General features: G+C 37.7%; 1 protein-coding gene across 5 annotated transcripts in view; it reads left to right on the top strand.

Annotated features, from left to right (window-relative positions):
• Nucleotides 1-17,347, top strand: part of SMAD2 (SMAD family member 2) — an 80,601-nt gene extending 63,254 nt beyond the window's left edge. For all 5 annotated transcript variants that reach the window (XM_055126560.1, XM_055126558.1, XM_055126555.1 and 2 more), the window contains 5 exons: nt 7,231-7,284; nt 8,556-8,768; nt 12,249-12,386; nt 12,562-12,706; nt 15,834-17,347. In XM_055126560.1, coding sequence (XP_054982535.1) covers nt 7,231-7,284; nt 8,556-8,768; nt 12,249-12,386; nt 12,562-12,706; nt 15,834-15,957 — 674 coding nt within the window. In that variant the 3' untranslated portion in view covers nt 15,958-17,347. The remainder of the gene's footprint in view (nt 1-7,230; nt 7,285-8,555; nt 8,769-12,248; nt 12,387-12,561; nt 12,707-15,833) is intronic.
• Nucleotides 17,348-17,789: the final 442 nt, after the last annotated feature.

Raw genomic sequence — 17,789 nt, 5'->3', positions numbered from 1 at the left:
AGGGGTTACTCCTGGCTTTGCACTCAGGAATTACTCTTGGCAGTGCTTGGGAGACCATATGAGATGCTGAGGATCAAACCTGGGTTGGCCGAGTGCAAGGCAAACACCCCACCCGCTGTGCTGTTGCTCCATCCCCAGGTGGACATTAGTTCTTGTGAAAATTTGAGTTCTGTTCCACTCATTTTGAGTCTCTAGACAAAGTTTCGAACTTCCACTTAGAAGACAAAAGCTTATAAGCTAATAAGTAGTATAGCATGATCAGAATTTGAGCAAGACTAGCTGAGTTTGAATTGTTCCTTTGCTATATACTAGTTAGGTAAACTACCATGAAGCTGTTTTTAATCTTTTAAGTAGAAGTAATATCACCTACGTGATTTTCTAACAAAATTTTTCTAATGAAAAATTATACGTGATTTCCTTGATTATGATATATTAATGTTTTAAAATATTGATGGATTTTTTGCAAGCCTATATATTTTATTTTTATTTACTAAGTTGTTTTTTAGCAGAAGTTAAAAGCGTGCTATTTGCAGCTCTAATTTTTACTTTTTAATAATGCTGAACTCCACATATATTTGGAGAGGGATTCCCTTTTTGAAATATCTAAGTATGGAATGCCTTCATACTTAGGTCTCAAAAACTTAATAGTGTCTACCATAGCACCCATTTCTTCCAGGGATGGGATCTTAAAATAGAAGCTTGGGGCTGGAGATATAGTACAGTGGGTAGCATGTTTGCCTTGCATGTGCCAGTCCAGGTTTGATTCCCAGCATCGCATATGGTCCCCTGAGCACCTTCAGAAGTAATTCCTGAGTGCAAAGCCAGGAGTAACCCCTGTGCATTGCTGGTGTGACTCAAAAAGCCAAAAATAAATAAAATAGAAGGTTATTTAGATTTTCAATTTTTAATTGATTTTGTAACTTTTTTTTTGTAATGTCATTCTGTCTAGATTGTATCTTTATTATTGTAAAAGTATTTCTGATCATTTATCTCATTAATGAATACTGTATCTGTAGTAATGCTCTTTTTTTTTTTTTTCTTTTTGGGTCACACCCAGCGATGCTCAGGGGTTACTCCTGGCTTTGCACTCAGGAATTACTCCTGGCGGTGCTTGGGGGACCATATGGGATGCCGGGGATCGAACCCTGGTCGGCCGCATGCAAGGCAAACGCCCTACCCGCTGTGCTATCGCTCCGGCCCCAGTAATGCTCTATTTTTATATATAAGGAATTTGATTTCTATTGCTTCAATGTCTTGAAATAGGCCTATCAATTGAGTTTTCAAAGATCTCATTTTCAGATTTTAGTTTTCTCTATTGTCTTTTATTTCCTATCCTTTGTTTTCTTCCATCTATTTATTTTTCAATTAATTTGCCTTTTAACCATTTAGTGTATGCTTACGTCGTGGTACTTTTCTAATGTAAGCACTTATAGCTGTGTGTCATTCTAATTGGCAGATGCAGGATCTCTTACTGCATTTCACTTTGCCCAGAACTTCCTGAACTAATCTGCATTTAATAAAGATATGTAAATTAGAATTAGCTGATGAAGTCCGCTCTGCTTGAGCTTCTCACAGTTCAGTTCTATGTGTGATATTAATAGTTCGGTTGATTTCTTCTTTGGCAAATCCAGTCCGGTTTGTGTCTCTGTATTGTCATGACAGGTCCTCTCAATATGGAAGTAGTTCACTTTCTGCTTACATAGCAAGTATTGATTCATGCCTTTAAACAGTGTGCTTACACCACAGAGACTAGCACACATCCAAAAGAACAAAAGCAACCGCTGTTGGAGAGGATGTGGGGAGAAAGGGACCCTTCTTCACTGCTGGTGGGAATGCCGACTGGTTCAGCCCTTCTGGAAAACAATTTGGACGACTCTCAAAAAATTAGATATTGAATTCCCATTTGACCCAGCAATACCACTGCTGGGAATATATCCCAGAGAGGCAAAAAAGTACAATCGAAACAACATCTGCACATGTATGTTCATCGCAGCACTGTTTACAATAGCCAGAATCTGGAAAAAACCCGAATGCCCCAGAACGGATGACTGGTTGAGGAAACTTTGGTACATCTATACAATGGAATACTATGCAGCTGTTAGAAAAAAGGAGGTCAAGAATTTTGTAGTCAAGTGGATGGGCATGAAAAGTTTCATGCTGAGTGAAATGAGTCAGAAAGAGAGAGACAGACATAGAAAGATTGCACTCATCTATGGTATATAGAATAACAGAGTGGGAGACTAACACCCAAGAACTGTAGAAATAAGTACCAGGAGGTTGACTCCATGGCTTCGAGGCTGGCCTCACGTTCCGGGGAAAGGTCAACTCAGAGAAGCGATCACCAACTACATTGTAGTCGAAGGCCATGTGGGGGAAGGGAGTTGCGGGCTGAATGAGGGCTAGAGACTGAGCACAGCGGCCACTCAACACCTTTATTGCAAACCACAACAGCTAATTAGAGAGAGAAAACAGAAGGGAATGCCTTGCCACAGTGGCAGGGTGGGGTGGGGGGGAGATGGGATTGGGGAGGGTGGGAGGGACACTGGGTTTACGGGTGGTGGAGAATGGGCACTGGTGAAGGGATGGGTTCCCAAACTTTGTATGAGGGAAGTATAAGCACAAAAGTGTATAAATCTGTAACTGTACCCTCACGGTGATTCTCTAATTAAAAATAAATAAATTTAAAAAAAAAAAAAGACATTTAAAAAAAAATAAAAAAATAAACAGTGTGCTTAACTTATTTTGGTGAGCGCATACATGATTCTGTACTGTTTCTGATATTTTTAAATTTAAAAAAATTTGTTTTGTTTCTGGGCCACAGCTGGCAGTGATTGGGGCTCTCGGGGGACCATATGGGATGCCGGGGATCAAACCCAGGTCTGTTGCATTGCATGGTGGTCACCTATCTGCTGCACTATCACTGTGGTCTGTTTCAGATATTTCCTTATTGTTACTTTAGGAGCAGGAATGTATTCTAAGCTTCTACATTTAACCTATATTAGAATTCCTATAAAACTAACTAATTAAAGAAAGGCAGCTTTATTAAACTATGAAGGAAGTTGATGTTTACAGAAAAATTTGGAAGAGCATAGGGATGAATAATTAAATGAAGAAAATGTATTAATTTTTAAGCTGGAATTGATGAAGGGACTTTAGGATGTCAGATTCTAGAGATCATGATTTTTAATGTTACAGTAGATTTCCTCTGCTTGATTTTTGGATGGCGTGGGGAAAAATGTTTGCTCTGAGATGTAAGACCTGGTGGGGAGGCATATGTATGACTGAAAGAATAACCCAACACAGTTCTCAGTTTTCTGAATGACTAATGAAAATGATTAGTCTACATTTAGTTAAATTTTGAAAAGCATATGTTTAAGCTTTGGGGGGGATACAAACAAAAAATAGTTGATAATGTTAATTCTTCAAAATTCTCTATATGAAAACAAAAGAGAAAAGTAAAATGATTTTAAGATCTGCTAAAATTATTTCAACATTCCTGTTCTCTGTGCCCTTTGAAGTCTATTTTTATTCATTTTAATGATACTAGTTTAGGATTGGTTAATATTTACAGTAATACAGAGTTTTGTCAGGAGCAAACACTTCCATGTAAAGAAAGAAGACCTATAACTTTTTTTCTTTATTTTTTTTTCTTTCTCTCGCTCTCTCTCTTTTTTCTTCTTTCATCCCCCCCCCCCCCCCCCGCTTCTTGGTTCACACCTGGCAATGCTCAGGGTTACTCCTGGCGGTGCCCAGGGGGCCAAATGGAAGTTGACCGTGTGCTGGAAGGCACACGCCCTACCCGCTATACTACCATTCCAGCCCAGAAGCCCTGTAATTTCTAGCATAGAACATTGGATAATTATTTTAATAATTTGAGCAAGAAACATGAAGAGCATAAAACCTTATAGGAGAAAAATTAATAAATTTGAATACATTTTTGTTACCCTTACCATATTTTAGAATAACCAAAATTATAGAATGACATAATTAGACTAATACAGAGCAACAGGAACTCTTATCTTTGCTGGTGAAATACAAAATGGTATAGCTACTTTGAAAGACAGACTGGCAGCTTCTTATAAATTAAATTCTTACCATATGATCTAGCAGTCATGTTCTTTGATATTTATCCAAAAGAGTTGAAAACTTATGTCCACATAGAAACTTGTATGTGACTGTTTATAGCAGCTTCATTCATAATTACCAAAACTTGGAAGCAACTGAAAGATTTTTCAGTTAGTGAATGAATAAATAACCTGTGGTACATCCAGACAGTGGAATATTATTCAGTGCTAAAAAGAATGTGCTAACAAGTGATGAGATTACTTGGAGGAACTATAACTGCTTGTAACTAAGTATAAGAAGCCAATCTGAAAAGTTATTCTCTGTTGGATTCAAACTAAATGGTATTCTGGAAATTGCAAAACTCCCGAGCTGTCTAGTAGCCTTGAAAGGATTAGGACAAAGAAACAGAGGATTTGGGAGACAGCAAAGCTATTCTGTTCATTGATACTACATTGGTCATGCATATCGTTATGTCAGCCCTTGAATCTGAGAGAGTCAGGAGATGAGGCATGTGGCTTGGATCCTGTTATACTGCATTTGGTTCCTGGATCACCAGGAGGAGGGCCCCCTGGATACTTCTGGATGTGGCCTTAAAAAAAAAAAAAAAAAAGGACTAGAAAAACGGTACCGCAAGTGATGTGTTTGCCTTGTAACACCCAGCAGACCTGGGTTTGAATTCCAGCCCCACAAACACTGCCGGGAGTGATAACTAAATGCTGAACCAGGAGTAAGCCCTGAGCACAAGCCAGGTATGATTCAGGGCATGGGGAAAAAATAGCCTTAATGTAAACTTCGGGTGATAAACATGTATGGGCAAGATGAGAAGAGGAGGTTGTATGTGTATTTGTAATATGGAGAATGGAGACTTTATTGGTGGTTTTTTTGTTTGTTTGTTTGTTTTGCTTTTTGGGTCACACCTGGCGATGCACAGGGGTTACTCCTGGCTCTGCACTCAGGAATTACTCCTGGTGGTGCTCAGGGGACCATATGGGATACTGGGAATTGAACCTACGTTGGCCGAGTGCAAGGCAAATGCCCTACCCTCTGTGCTATAGCTCCAGCCCCTGTCTGTCTGTCTTTCTTTCTTTCTTTCTTTCTTTCTTTCTTTCTTTCTTTCTTTCTTTCTTTCTTTCTTTCTTTCTTTCTTTCTTTCTTTCTTTCTCTCTCTCTCTCTCTCTCTCTCTCTCTCTTTCTTTCTTTCTTTCTTTCTTTCTTTCTTTCTTTCTTTCTTTCTTTCTTTCTTTCTTTCTTCCTATTTTTAATTTTTATTGAGTCACCGTGAGATAGTTGCAAGCTTTCATGTTTGGGTTACAATCTCACAATGATCAAACACCCATCCCTCCACCAGTGCACATTCCACACCACCAATATCCCGGGTATACCCCCCTCTTTCCCACCCTCCCCCTGCCTCTATGGCAGACAATATTCCCCATACTCTTTCTCTACTTTGGGGCATTATAGCTTGCAACACAGACACTGAGACGTCATCATGTTTGGTCCATTATCTACTTTCAGCATGCATCTCCCATCCCGACTGGTTCCTCCATCCATCATTTTCTTAGTGATCCCTTCTCTATTCCATCTGCCTTCTCCCCTCCACTCATGAAACAGTCTTCCAGCTATGGGACAATCCCCTGGCCCTTGTATCTACCGTCCTTGGGTGTCAGCCTCATGTGATGTTATTTTATACTCCAAAAATGAGTGCAGTCCCTCTATGTCTGTCCCTCTCTTTCTGACTCATTTCATTTATCGTGATACTCTCCATGTTTATCCATTTATAAGCAAATTTCATGACTTCATCTCCTAATAGCTGCATAGTATTCCATTATGTAGATATACCAAAGTTTCTTTAACCAGTCATCTGTTTTAGGGTACTTGGGTTGTTTCCGTATTTTGGCTATTGTGAACAGTGCTGCAATGAGTATATAGGTACAGATGTTATTTCTACTGTGCTTTTTTGCATCCTCAGGATATATTCCCAGAAGTGGTATTGTGGAGTCATATGGAAGGAAGCTCAAGTTCTAGTTTTTGAAGGACTGTCTGTATTGTTTTCTAGAAAGGCTGGACCAGTCAGCATTCCCACCAACAGTGACAACGATCCCTTTTTCCCCACATCCACACCAGCACTGGTTGCTTTTCTTCTTTTGAATGTGTGCCAGTCGCTGTGGTGTGAGATACCTCATTGTTGTTTTGATTTGCATCTTCCTGATGACTAGCGATGTGGAGCATTTTTTCTTGTGTCTTTTGGCCATTTGTTTTTTTTTTTGAGGAAACTTCTGTTTATTTCTTCTCCCCATTTTCTGGTGGGGTTGGAGGTTTTTTCCTTATACAATTCTCCTAGTGTCTTATATATCCTGGATATTAATCCCTTATCAGAGGGGTATTGGGTAAATATTCTTTCCCATTCTGTGTATCCCCTGTTTTTCCACTTACTTTGTGAACCTTAAGTGCTCTGAAACAAGTTTGTTCAAAAAAAAAAATTACTGTCACCTTGAAAGATAGGCCAAAACCAGAAAACTTAGAACTAATTACAAGCATGTAAAAACGTCTTTAAACTGATACCTTTGCATGTTAAATAAATGATAAGGAAATACCATCTCTGATGGAATAAGTAGTATAAAAGCAAAGTTTAGAACTGTTATCATTATGCAAAAGTGGGGTGGGCACAGGAGCTTGAGAAAGAAACAGAGGTTAATTTCCTTTGAGTACAGACAAGGGGTTTGATTCCTGGCACCACGTTAGCTTTCCCAAGCACATTCAGGGGTCCTTCCTGAACACAGAACCAAGAATAACCCCTGACCACTACCAGATACGTGTGTGTTCCCCACTCCCCCACCTCCCAAATAAAATAAGCAAGGAGGGGCACAGATTAAAAGGTGTTTGCTCTTATGGTTCATGAAATATTATGGCTGGGCACACACAGAACTGGCAGCATGGAAGCCTCTGGAAAGGAAGTGGTGAGACGTGAGGATCGTTTATACTCTCATATATTGAAAACCCCATACTTGACCTTACATGAAACAGTAGAATATAATTTGAATTCTTAGGGTAAAAATCGTCTGAATTTTGTATGATAACTGCTAATGAGGTACAGGGCATTTTATTAGCAGTAGTATTTTGAAAATGTTGCCTTGCATGTTTTAAAATTAAATTCTTTTGTTTCAGGATCTCCAGCAGAACTCTCTCCTACTACTCTTTCCCCTGTGAATCATAGTTTGGGTAAGATGCAAATACTTTTCTCCACTTTTTGGATATTGTGTCACTTAATAATCTGTACTTTCTTTGTTTTTCGTGTATACACATGTTCAGTGCTTTCAAAAAATAGTAGAGATAGTACAGGGGTTAAGGCACTTGCCTGGCACCTTGTTGACCTTGGTTTGATCCCCTGCACCACTTGGTGCAGCTCCTTAATTATTACTAAAACTGTATTCTACTTGTACATAGGAATATGAGGATCTGATCATGCTTCCCCCCCCCATGGAAATCATACTCTGTCTTTCTATGACTGTTCATGATATCTAATATTAATATGAGATATATTACTGTGTTTATTAATATGCTAATAAGTATACATGTGTGATAGAGTGTGTGTATATGGAAAATACATGTTGGAGTTATTCTGTGTGTTTGATACATTTTAATCAAAATTACAGAAGTACATGTGATCATAGGTTATAAAATATGTGTGGCCTTATTTTTATACTGTATCACTGTCATCCCTTTGCTCATCGATTTGCTTGAGCGGGCACCAGTAACGTCTCCATTGTGTGACTTGTTACTGTTTTGGTATATTGAATATACCATGGGTAGCTAGCCAGACTGCCATGCGGTTGAGATACTCTTGGTAGCTTGCCGGGCTCTCCGAGAGGGGCGGACGAATCGAACCTGAGTCAGCCATGTGCAAGGCAAACACCATACCCACTATGCTGTCGCTCCAGTACACGTCCATAAAATACGTTGAATACCATATTCTGTTTCTGCTTGCATACTTTTTGTATTTCATTGCCATTTCTTGTATATGTGTCAGTTTTCTAATTTTGTAACTAAGGGTAATTCACTCTGATTGTCATGTGCAAACTAGCAAAGGTAAAAAAGATGTCATTTTATACCCTGTTATTATGGCAATTTTTCTTCTTTGACTCATTAATGTTTGCTTTAGATTTATTTTGTTTTCCAAAAATTAGCTTTATTATGAAATTTATTTCCTTTACTGTGATTTTAAATTTAAGCAAACGAAGGTAAGATTATTAGTGAAATAATGCTCTGCCATAAAAATCTGAAAAAGATGTTTAATGGGTTAATGAATGACTTACAGAAATGGGAGGCATTTGAAAATTTTTAAATCTATAAAATGAAGTAGATTTGTCTGCTTCCTTAACTATTAATAGGATAAGCTAGTATGAAGCATGTAAATAGAATGATAGTCAATCTATTCTTGGCTTAAATTATTTACATGTCCCTTATGGCTTCCCTCTGTCCTCTCCCCCCAGATTTGCAGCCAGTTACTTACTCGGAACCTGCATTTTGGTGTTCGATAGCATATTATGAATTAAACCAGAGGGTCGGAGAGACCTTCCATGCATCACAGCCCTCACTCACTGTGGATGGCTTCACAGATCCTTCAAATTCAGAGAGGTTCTGCTTAGGTTTACTCTCCAATGTCAATCGAAATGCTACAGTAGAAATGACAAGAAGACACATAGGTATGTTTCCCTTTCCCTTGTGTAATAAGAAATTCCATATACACCTCTTGAGCATTGTCTGGTTCACGACATCAGGCGATTGTTTGCAAAAAAGGTTATTTCTGCCTTTGCTGTCAGTTACAGTGCATTCTCATTTTAGCACCAGACTCCACTGCTTTGAAGTAATCTGGTGATTCTTCCATCTGCAAACACTTTAGCTTCAAGTCTACCTAGTACCCTTGGTATGGGAAGTCCTTCAATATGTGTTTCTTTGGTTCTTTTGTTTCTTTGTTTTGGAGGCCCACTTGGAGAGGCTCAGGTTGCTCCTGACTCTGCAGGCTCAGAAATTACTCCTGGCAATATTTTTGGGGCAATAGGGATGCTGGGGATTGAACCCAGGTCAACTGCATGCAAGGTATGCACCCTACCTAGTGTACTCTCTCTCTGGCCCTCCTTCAATATGTGTTAAAATAATTTGACTTTCCTGAGTCTTCCCCAGTTTTAAGTTACTCTGTACAGGTTTTAGAATTATAATTTTAACAAATTGACAAAAGTTTTTTACTTTGTACCTCCTAGTTTTTTCTCCCTTCAGTGAGTTCATATATTAAGCTTGCTCACTTTAAAAATCTGAGGCCCAAGTAACAGAATGGGAGACTTACACCCAAGAATAGTAGAGATGAGTACCAGGAGGATTGTTCCAACCAGCCTCATATGCTGGGGGGAAAGGCAGCTTAGATAAAGAAGGAACCACCAAGTAATGGGTTCTTAGACTGCTCAGGATGGGAGAGGCGTGCTGAAAGTAGATTATAAACCAAACTTGATGGCCACTCAGTATCTCTATTGCAAACCACAACACCCAAAAGGAAAGAGAGAGAGCAAAAGGGAATGTCCTGCCACAGGGCGGGCTGGAGTGGGGGTAGTGAGAGGGACACTGGGATCATTGGTGATGGAGGATGGGCACTGGTGGAGGGATGGGTACTTGATCATTGTGTGACTGAAACGTAAGCACAAAAGTTTATAAGTCTGTAACAGTACCTCACGATGATTGATTAAAAAAAAAAAATCTAAGGCACGATATCTGAAACAAGATTTTCATTCAAAATATAATTCAAAGGATCTCAAACTGTGATCCTTACAGAACCTTTTCAAGCAAGTTTGTAGGGTCAGAACGATATTCTTAGTGGTGCTAAGATGCTTTTTGCCTCTTACTCTCATTCTGTAAAGTGAACAGAAAAGTATTTCAGAAGCTACATGAAATATGATTTTGTAGGAGATTAAATGTAGAATTGATGAGAATCCAGATCGTTTGTTAAATTGAGTAAAGAGTTTTGCAAAAATATAAAATGTTGTCATTTTTTTACTTTTTTTGCTTCAGGGTATAGCCAGTCATTTTATAGTAGGGTGATTTCTATAATGTGTTCATCTTGATTTTTTAAATTAATGACTAAATATTTTGAATCGCAAAATTTTCCTTAAATATCACCCACATACACAAAATCTTTGGGGGTCTTCAGTTTTGTTTTTAATGAGATTAAAGAAGAGTTTAGTATTATTAATATGATAAAGTATAGTTTTTATTATCTTAAGTAACAACAGTAATTGGCTTCTGTGAGAAGTCAATATATACTCATATCATATATTAAGGTACCGTAGAATCATTGTATCCTGTGAGAAATAATGCTTGCTGTTAAAGTGTGTGATACTACAGTGATTTATGAACCAGTGTCTTACGAAGTCTGTTTCTTGGCTTCTTGCAAAATATCTCAAATCTTACTTGGTGTATAAATTTTGTATAATATTTGGTAAGGTTACTAGGATGACTTATAGATGAGGAGATGAGAATAGCCACCTTAATTAAAACAGTTCTGCTTTTTATGTATTTCAAACTCTCATGTTTTATGGGGTCTGCATAAAAATTTAACAAGTTTCCTCTGCCCTTTTCACCTCTACTAAGTTTAGATTGCGTAGCATTTGGATCATCTTTTTACTTCTGGTTTCTAGTTTATTGAGTGGATTCGATTAAAGAATTTAGATAAATCTCTAGTTTTAGAGTGTTATGATATTCTGGTGAGTGGTAGTTTACAAATATTTCTTAGTCATAAGAGTACAGGGTACTTGGCTGTGTATTTATATATTAAATCTGGCTTGTTTCTGGTTTTCTAATACTGTATAATGCTTAGCAGCCTGAAACAATGTAAATTTAATACCTCACAGTTCCTGTTGGTTCAGAGTTCAGGCTTGGCTGAAGAGTCTCCCCAGGGTCTGTTTCACAGGGGGAGATGACAGTGGGGTTGCACTGTGTTCTCCTCTGGAATTCAAGAGTTGGATCTGTAACTTGAGAGCTTCTTCCAGGCTCAGCTCATCTACTTTCTTGTAGTCTGTCAACTAGAGACTGTCAGCAACAAAAATGTTCTCTGTTCTTGACACAGGGTCTCCTGCTTCTACATTTGCTTCAGTATAAGCATGCAGATTTTCCTGTTAAATCCCTCTTGCTCACACTTCAAATCACTCACAAGGAACAGCCCAGTCCCTTTTCAGGAATAGCTCCTTACTAAGTTGGCTGACCAAGGATAATCTTCCTTCCTTTAGATCAGCTAACTTGAGACCTTAATTACTTACGAAAAATCCTATAACAGCAGCACCTACATTAGTGTTTGAATGAAAGAAGATGTGTAGCACTAGGGGTGAGAATCATCATTATCTTCTTAGAAATCTGCCTTTTGCATTTTTAAAAAACCCTTTTATCTTTATCATTTTGTGGGTTTTGACCTGTCAGATTCTGCAAGGGTAATTAAACTCCCCCAATATTTTTCTTATCAATAAAATATAATTCTACTTAAGTAACTAGAGATTTTATTGTAATCATAATATATTGAAAAAAAATTTTTAAGTTTTATTTTGGTTTGGAGGCCACACCTGGGGGTGCTCAGGCTATTCCTGCCTTTGCTCTTGACATTCCTTGGGGGCTGCCATTTGCATTTCCCTAGATTGAACAGTAGTATCATTATTTCAAACAGATATCTGACTCTTAGTCTTCCTTAAGCCTCCTTGCTTGTAAAGCATCAACCCATTAAGCTACTTTCTGGGACATCATAATATATAGTTTTAATGGGGGTAGATGATTGGTCTCTTAATGATTTTTTTAAAATCATAACTGGACTACTACTGAAATAACTTGTTTATGACAATATTGTACAAACTTTAGTTTATTCCTTCCAGGGTCACTTAGTTTCTTAGAAATTGTTTTACTACCCATTAATTTTCTACATTTTCAAAGTACTTTTGATGGGCATATTTTTATAAATAATAAAATTAATGTTAAAGTACTTTATATATAAAACTACAGAGAAAGATGTTTCCAAGTCAAACTTCGTGTAACTAGAGCTGTGGAAAGGTCATCAAACATCCTTATCTTGTTTTAGTGTTCTTCCTAGAAGACTTTTCCAAGTCATGCTGAAATGTTTGATTCTTTAAGACTAATCCCTATGTACTTTGTTTTAGGAAGAGGTGTGCGCTTATATTACATAGGTGGGGAAGTCTTTGCTGAGTGCCTAAGTGATAGTGCAATCTTTGTGCAGAGCCCCAACTGTAATCAGAGATACGGCTGGCACCCTGCAACAGTGTGTAAAATCCCACCAGGTATGCATATAATGTAAATGAACTTATTTCCTGTATTTATTGAGGTTTTTAGACATTATTAATTTCAGAAATCAGATCATTTGCATGCTTGTATTCCACTATCTGTAACCCCTTTAAAAATTATCTTGTCATGATTCTCTTTTTACATGTTTTTCTCTACCTTTTTCGATCATAGGCTGTAATCTGAAGATCTTTAACAACCAGGAGTTCGCTGCTCTTCTGGCTCAGTCCGTTAATCAGGGTTTTGAAGCCGTGTATCAGCTAACTAGAATGTGCACCATAAGAATGAGTTTTGTTAAAGGCTGGGGAGCAGAATACCGGTATGAAACACATACTCAGTTCTTAAATTTCCAACTGTAATTCTTTTCCCCCTTCCTTGTGTCGTCTATGGTTTATACATATCTGTTTTCATTGGGATTAAGAGTCAGATATTTGTTTGAAATAGTGATACTACTATACATTTCTGTACTGACACTATAGAATAGAGAATGAAAATGATGTGTAGACATGCTCTGCAACTTAGTGCAGAGTGTCAAATACCATAGAAGAGATAGATTTGAAGTGTTAGGCGGTGTGTGGAAGGAGAGGCATATTTGCTGGGCTCAGGGCTTGTGGTAGAGGTGGCATATGAACTCAGCCTCAAAAGCATAAAATTTCTGTAGTGGAAGGTAGGAGTGGGTGAAAGTAATGATCCTAAACCACAGACGCAGTTCAGTTCTATCAAAGTATAGGAAATAAAAATCAGTGGACACTTAAATACAAGGTTAAGGGGTAGAACTCACCTAAAGAGGCTATGGGTACTAGATATTACACTTTATTTTAGGTATGTGCTCTACCAGGTGGAGTGATAGCACAGCAGCTAGGGCGTTTGCCTTGCACGCAGCTGACCCGGGTTCGATTCCTCCGTCCCTCTCAGAGAGCCCGGCAAGCTGCTGAGAGTATCCCACCCGCATGGCAAAGCCTGACAAGCTACCCGTGGCGTATTCGATATGCCAAAAACAGTAACAAAGTCTCACTTGGAGACTTTACTGGTGCCCACTCGAGCAAATCGATGAGCAACGGGATGGCAGTGATACAGTCATGTGCTCTACCATTTGTGCCATATTCCAACCTGATAGCATATTCTGGATTTGTTGTGGTTTTGGGTGGTGGTGGGCTGGTTGTTATTTTTGGGTTTTTTTTTGTTTTTTTTGTTTTTTCTTCTCTTTGTTTTGGGCCAAACCCAGCAGTGACCGACAGGGGCAGGGTTGCTGGGCAGAGATGGGACACCATGTGCTGCTGGTAATCTCACCTGGGTTCCTTCTTGCAGAGTATGCACTCCAGCTCTTACTGTCCCCTTAAAGTACATTTTTATGGCAGACTTTTTCTTTCAAAAATTAGAATGTTGAAAAACATCATAGAAATTCAGTGGTCTTGAATATAAATATCACAGCACTGGAAGAATTCTTTGTATATCTGTAGTTCTGTTAAGAGTAATTTTACTTTGTGGAGAAAGATGCTGCCACTGTTTACCTAGAGGTAAATAAAAATTCATAATGGGGAGAAGCAGTACTGTACAGTATGTTGTATTTGGTGTTAGGAACAATAAAATAGTTCACTTTTAACATTTTCCTATTGAATGTTGACAGGTACCCATATCTGTAAACTATGGGTAGTAACGAGGAACTTTTATCCTTACTAATACTGGAAGTGAATATAGAAATACATGATTAGATTTATAAAATTCTTTTTCACTTTTTTTAATTTTCTCTTTTCTTTTCTTTCTTTTTTTTTTTTTTTTTTTGCTTTTTGGGTCACACCCGGCTATGCACAGGGGTTACTCCTGGCTCTGCACTCAGGAATCACTCCTCTCAGAGCTCGGGGGACCATATGGGATGCTGGGCGTCGAACCCGGGTTGGCCGTGTGTAAGGCAAATGCCCTGCCCGCTGTGCTATCACTCCAGCCCCGTTTTCACTTTTTTTTTTAATGCCAACTTGATTGCCAGCATAAAATCAACTAAGTAGAAAATAATTGAGAATTACAGCTGAATTAAGTGAATCAGTGCTGTAATGCACACAGGGAGAGGATGAATAATTTGGTGCATTTCTGTGCTCAAATAAGTGTAGTAACAATATCCATGATCTCCGTGACCTCTGTGACCTGAATGAAGAATTATTCCTGAAGGTTAAACGATCTTAGTGACCTGATTAAAAACAAACTGGCAGATACTTAGAACTCAACAAATGGTAAAATCAAAAGTAAAGAAGATCTTGGCAAAATTATTGCAGAATACCTGACCCAAGGGAATAATTGAACAAAACAGTGGAAAGATGAAACAACAGAATGAACAGAGAAAGATGTAAAACTCAACCAACATAACATGATTCAACTTGTAAACTGTGCTAACTCAATTCCTTGCACATAAAGAAATCGAAGGTATCAGGGTATCTGCAAGTCAGATTTGGGTCTGTTGTATTCTCCTCCACTTCCCATCGTATATCAGAATGTCTAATGTATATCTCTCAACTGAAGACAAGAATTCAAGTGCCAGGAATTTATTCAGGAAATTGAAGAAAGTAGGGGAGAACGAATGAGGGAAGTGAGATAAGAGAGGAAGGCTGCCAATACCATTATTAAGTCACCTCCTAAATTGGGTGCGTCACTTGAGTATGTTCCATTGGAAAACTTGGGAAATAGTAAGGAACACAGAATTATTTCACCGAGAGAGTAAGGAAACGACATTTAAATGGCAGTTCCTATGTCATCGGTTGATGGCTGCTCCTGGGGTGTGAATTTCCTTCTAGCCTGCTCTACACAGAAATTTAGCCACTTAAAACGGGAGTTACTAGAGAACACAGAAATCTTCAAAGGGTGTTGATGGAGCATCTACACCATATGCTACAGAAAACCACATCATTTGGACTAGCATTGATAACGGCCTTTTCTCATGTTTGAAGACCTGTTGCATTGAGGAAGCAAACAGACTTCCTGACTTATTGTATATAGTAATTAAGAAAGAACAGAAACAGTACAGGAAGTGGCAGGATGTCGTTTAACATTTCATGATTCCCAGAGAATAGTCCATTTGATAAGTGCAGAGATGTTGCAAATCCTACTTCATTTGCTGTTTGAGTATCTTCTATTCTGTTGATTGATCAGCAGGGTTCTAGGTTTTGGTTAATTGGGAACAATCCTTATGTCTCCGCCACCCCTTCTCTAACCTCCCCCCTGTAATTACCCACTTTGGTAAGTAATTAAGTCATCCTACAAATTTTATTTGCAGGGGGAAAAATGTTTTTGCAAAGCACTTTAAAGGAAATAAAAGGTTCTTAGTAGTACATTGTTAGACTCTGAGGACAAAACTGTTTCTAGGATAATAAACTTTCCAAACTTAATACATGATCAAAAGTTTTTTATGTATTTAAGCTAAAAAAAGCTTTTGTTATCTCTTGTATTTTTTTAAACAGGAGGCAAACAGTTACAAGCACTCCTTGCTGGATTGAACTTCATCTGAATGGACCTCTACAGTGGTTGGACAAAGTATTAACTCAGATGGGATCCCCTTCAGTGCGTTGCTCAAGCATGTCATAAGGCTTCGTCACCAATCAAGTCCCATCAAAAGACTTTTGTAACAACTCTTCTGTCATAGTATTTGTGTGTGGTCCCCATGGACTGTTTACTATCCAAACATTCAAGAAAGAAAACAGCACTTGAGGTCTCATCAATTAAAGCACCTTGTGGAATCAGTTTCCTATATTCGAATATTAGATGGGAAATTTAGTGTCTAGAAATTCCCTCCCATAAAGGAGGAAGAGAAGAATTTAAAGACTTAACTGATGTCTTGTTGGGCATAAAACGGAGTGTCCCAAAGGTTTATTAATAACAATAGTAGTAATGTGTACAGGTAATGTATCATGATACAGTATCACAGTATTGTGCTGTTTATATACATTTTTAGTTTGCATAAATTAGGTGTGTGCGCGTGTGTGTGTGTGTGTGTGTATGTGTGTGTGCGCGAGAGTGCACGTGCGTGTGCGTGCGCGTGTGTCCTGCTTCTTGATTTAGGTAAGCCCTTATAAAGTTACAGTACCTAATCTGCTATTCCCACTTCTCCGTTATTTTTATGTCTTTTTTTAATATATAATATATATATCAAGATTTTCAAATTATCGTTTAGAAGCAGATATCCCTTCTAGGAAAACTAATTTTTCTGCCTTTTACCAAAAATAAACTCTTGGGGGAAAAAAAGTGGATTAAGTTTTGGTATCCTTGACTTCGGTGTGTACAGTGGATCTTAAATCGTGGTTCTTTTTGTCTTTTTATTTTATTACTAGACTTCATAAGGAAACCTTGCTGAAAAAATCTTTCCCAAGTCTTTCCCTTATCCTACTTTATCCTGATACCAAAACAGCATAGCATGATATCCAATGCCAGTAATGATTGCACTGATATTACTAGCACCAGTTGATTCTGGGGTATTAGGAATTCACATGGAGCAGTCCCTGTATCTTACACATAATTTTAGCAGATTAATTTGTTTAACTTAGCAGTCTATTGATTTATTCTTGCACCTTGTAAACAGTGCACAGGTGACAGTATAATTATTTTCAGGGATATGTTACAATTATTTCAGTATACTTACCCATTTAAAAAGCCAATCTATATATATATATAAAACCCCTTTATATTCTTTGATTTGACTAGTTTCCTTTGATACAGTTACCAGATTGTATTAAGAAATGGACCTTTTGTAAATGTAATTGGTTCTGCAAAATATCTAGAAAAGTGATACTGAGGTATGATTAGCAGATAAGATCTTTTTTAAAAGTGTGTTGTATTCAGTTTATAAGATCTGTTATTTTACATAATTGTTAATTCAGAATATTTTTAATTGGGAGAGAAGCCGTTTAGCAAGTGTTTTGAGGGTTTTTTTTGTTTTTGTTTTTGTGTTTTTAATTAAAAATAATTTTTTTAACCTACAGTCTGAGCTCTTCTTAACTAATCCTAGATACATGGTTGTCTGTTATAACCAATCAACTTTTATGCTCAGCAGTGAGAGACTTTAGAAGCTCTGCTGATAATCCATTCTGCAGCAAATATTCTTGTCTAATGTTAACTCACTGCAGTTTAAACATTTCTTTTTGTGTGTATCTCTGTAGAAATGGAAAATAACCACTTCTGATCCTGTTCTAGTAAATTTTTGTATTCTCGAAGATAGGTATCTTTGGTACTTGTTCTTTGAAATCATATTCGCCCATTTCTACAAGTACCTTTTTTCAGTACTTTAAACATTGGCTCTTTTCCTATTAGATAGTCCCCATTTTTCTATATTTGTGTGTATATGTATTGTTCATGTAAACTTGGTATAATAATTTTTTTTTATTTGTTAAAATGTATTTATTGTTCTCTGATATGTAAACAAA

This window comes from Sorex araneus, chromosome 2 (assembly GCF_027595985.1).
Source record: "Sorex araneus isolate mSorAra2 chromosome 2, mSorAra2.pri, whole genome shotgun sequence".
NCBI lineage: Eukaryota > Metazoa > Chordata > Mammalia > Eulipotyphla > Soricidae > Sorex > Sorex araneus.
Note: the sequence above shows the minus strand (reverse complement) of the source record. Positions and strands in the feature narration are given on the sequence as shown.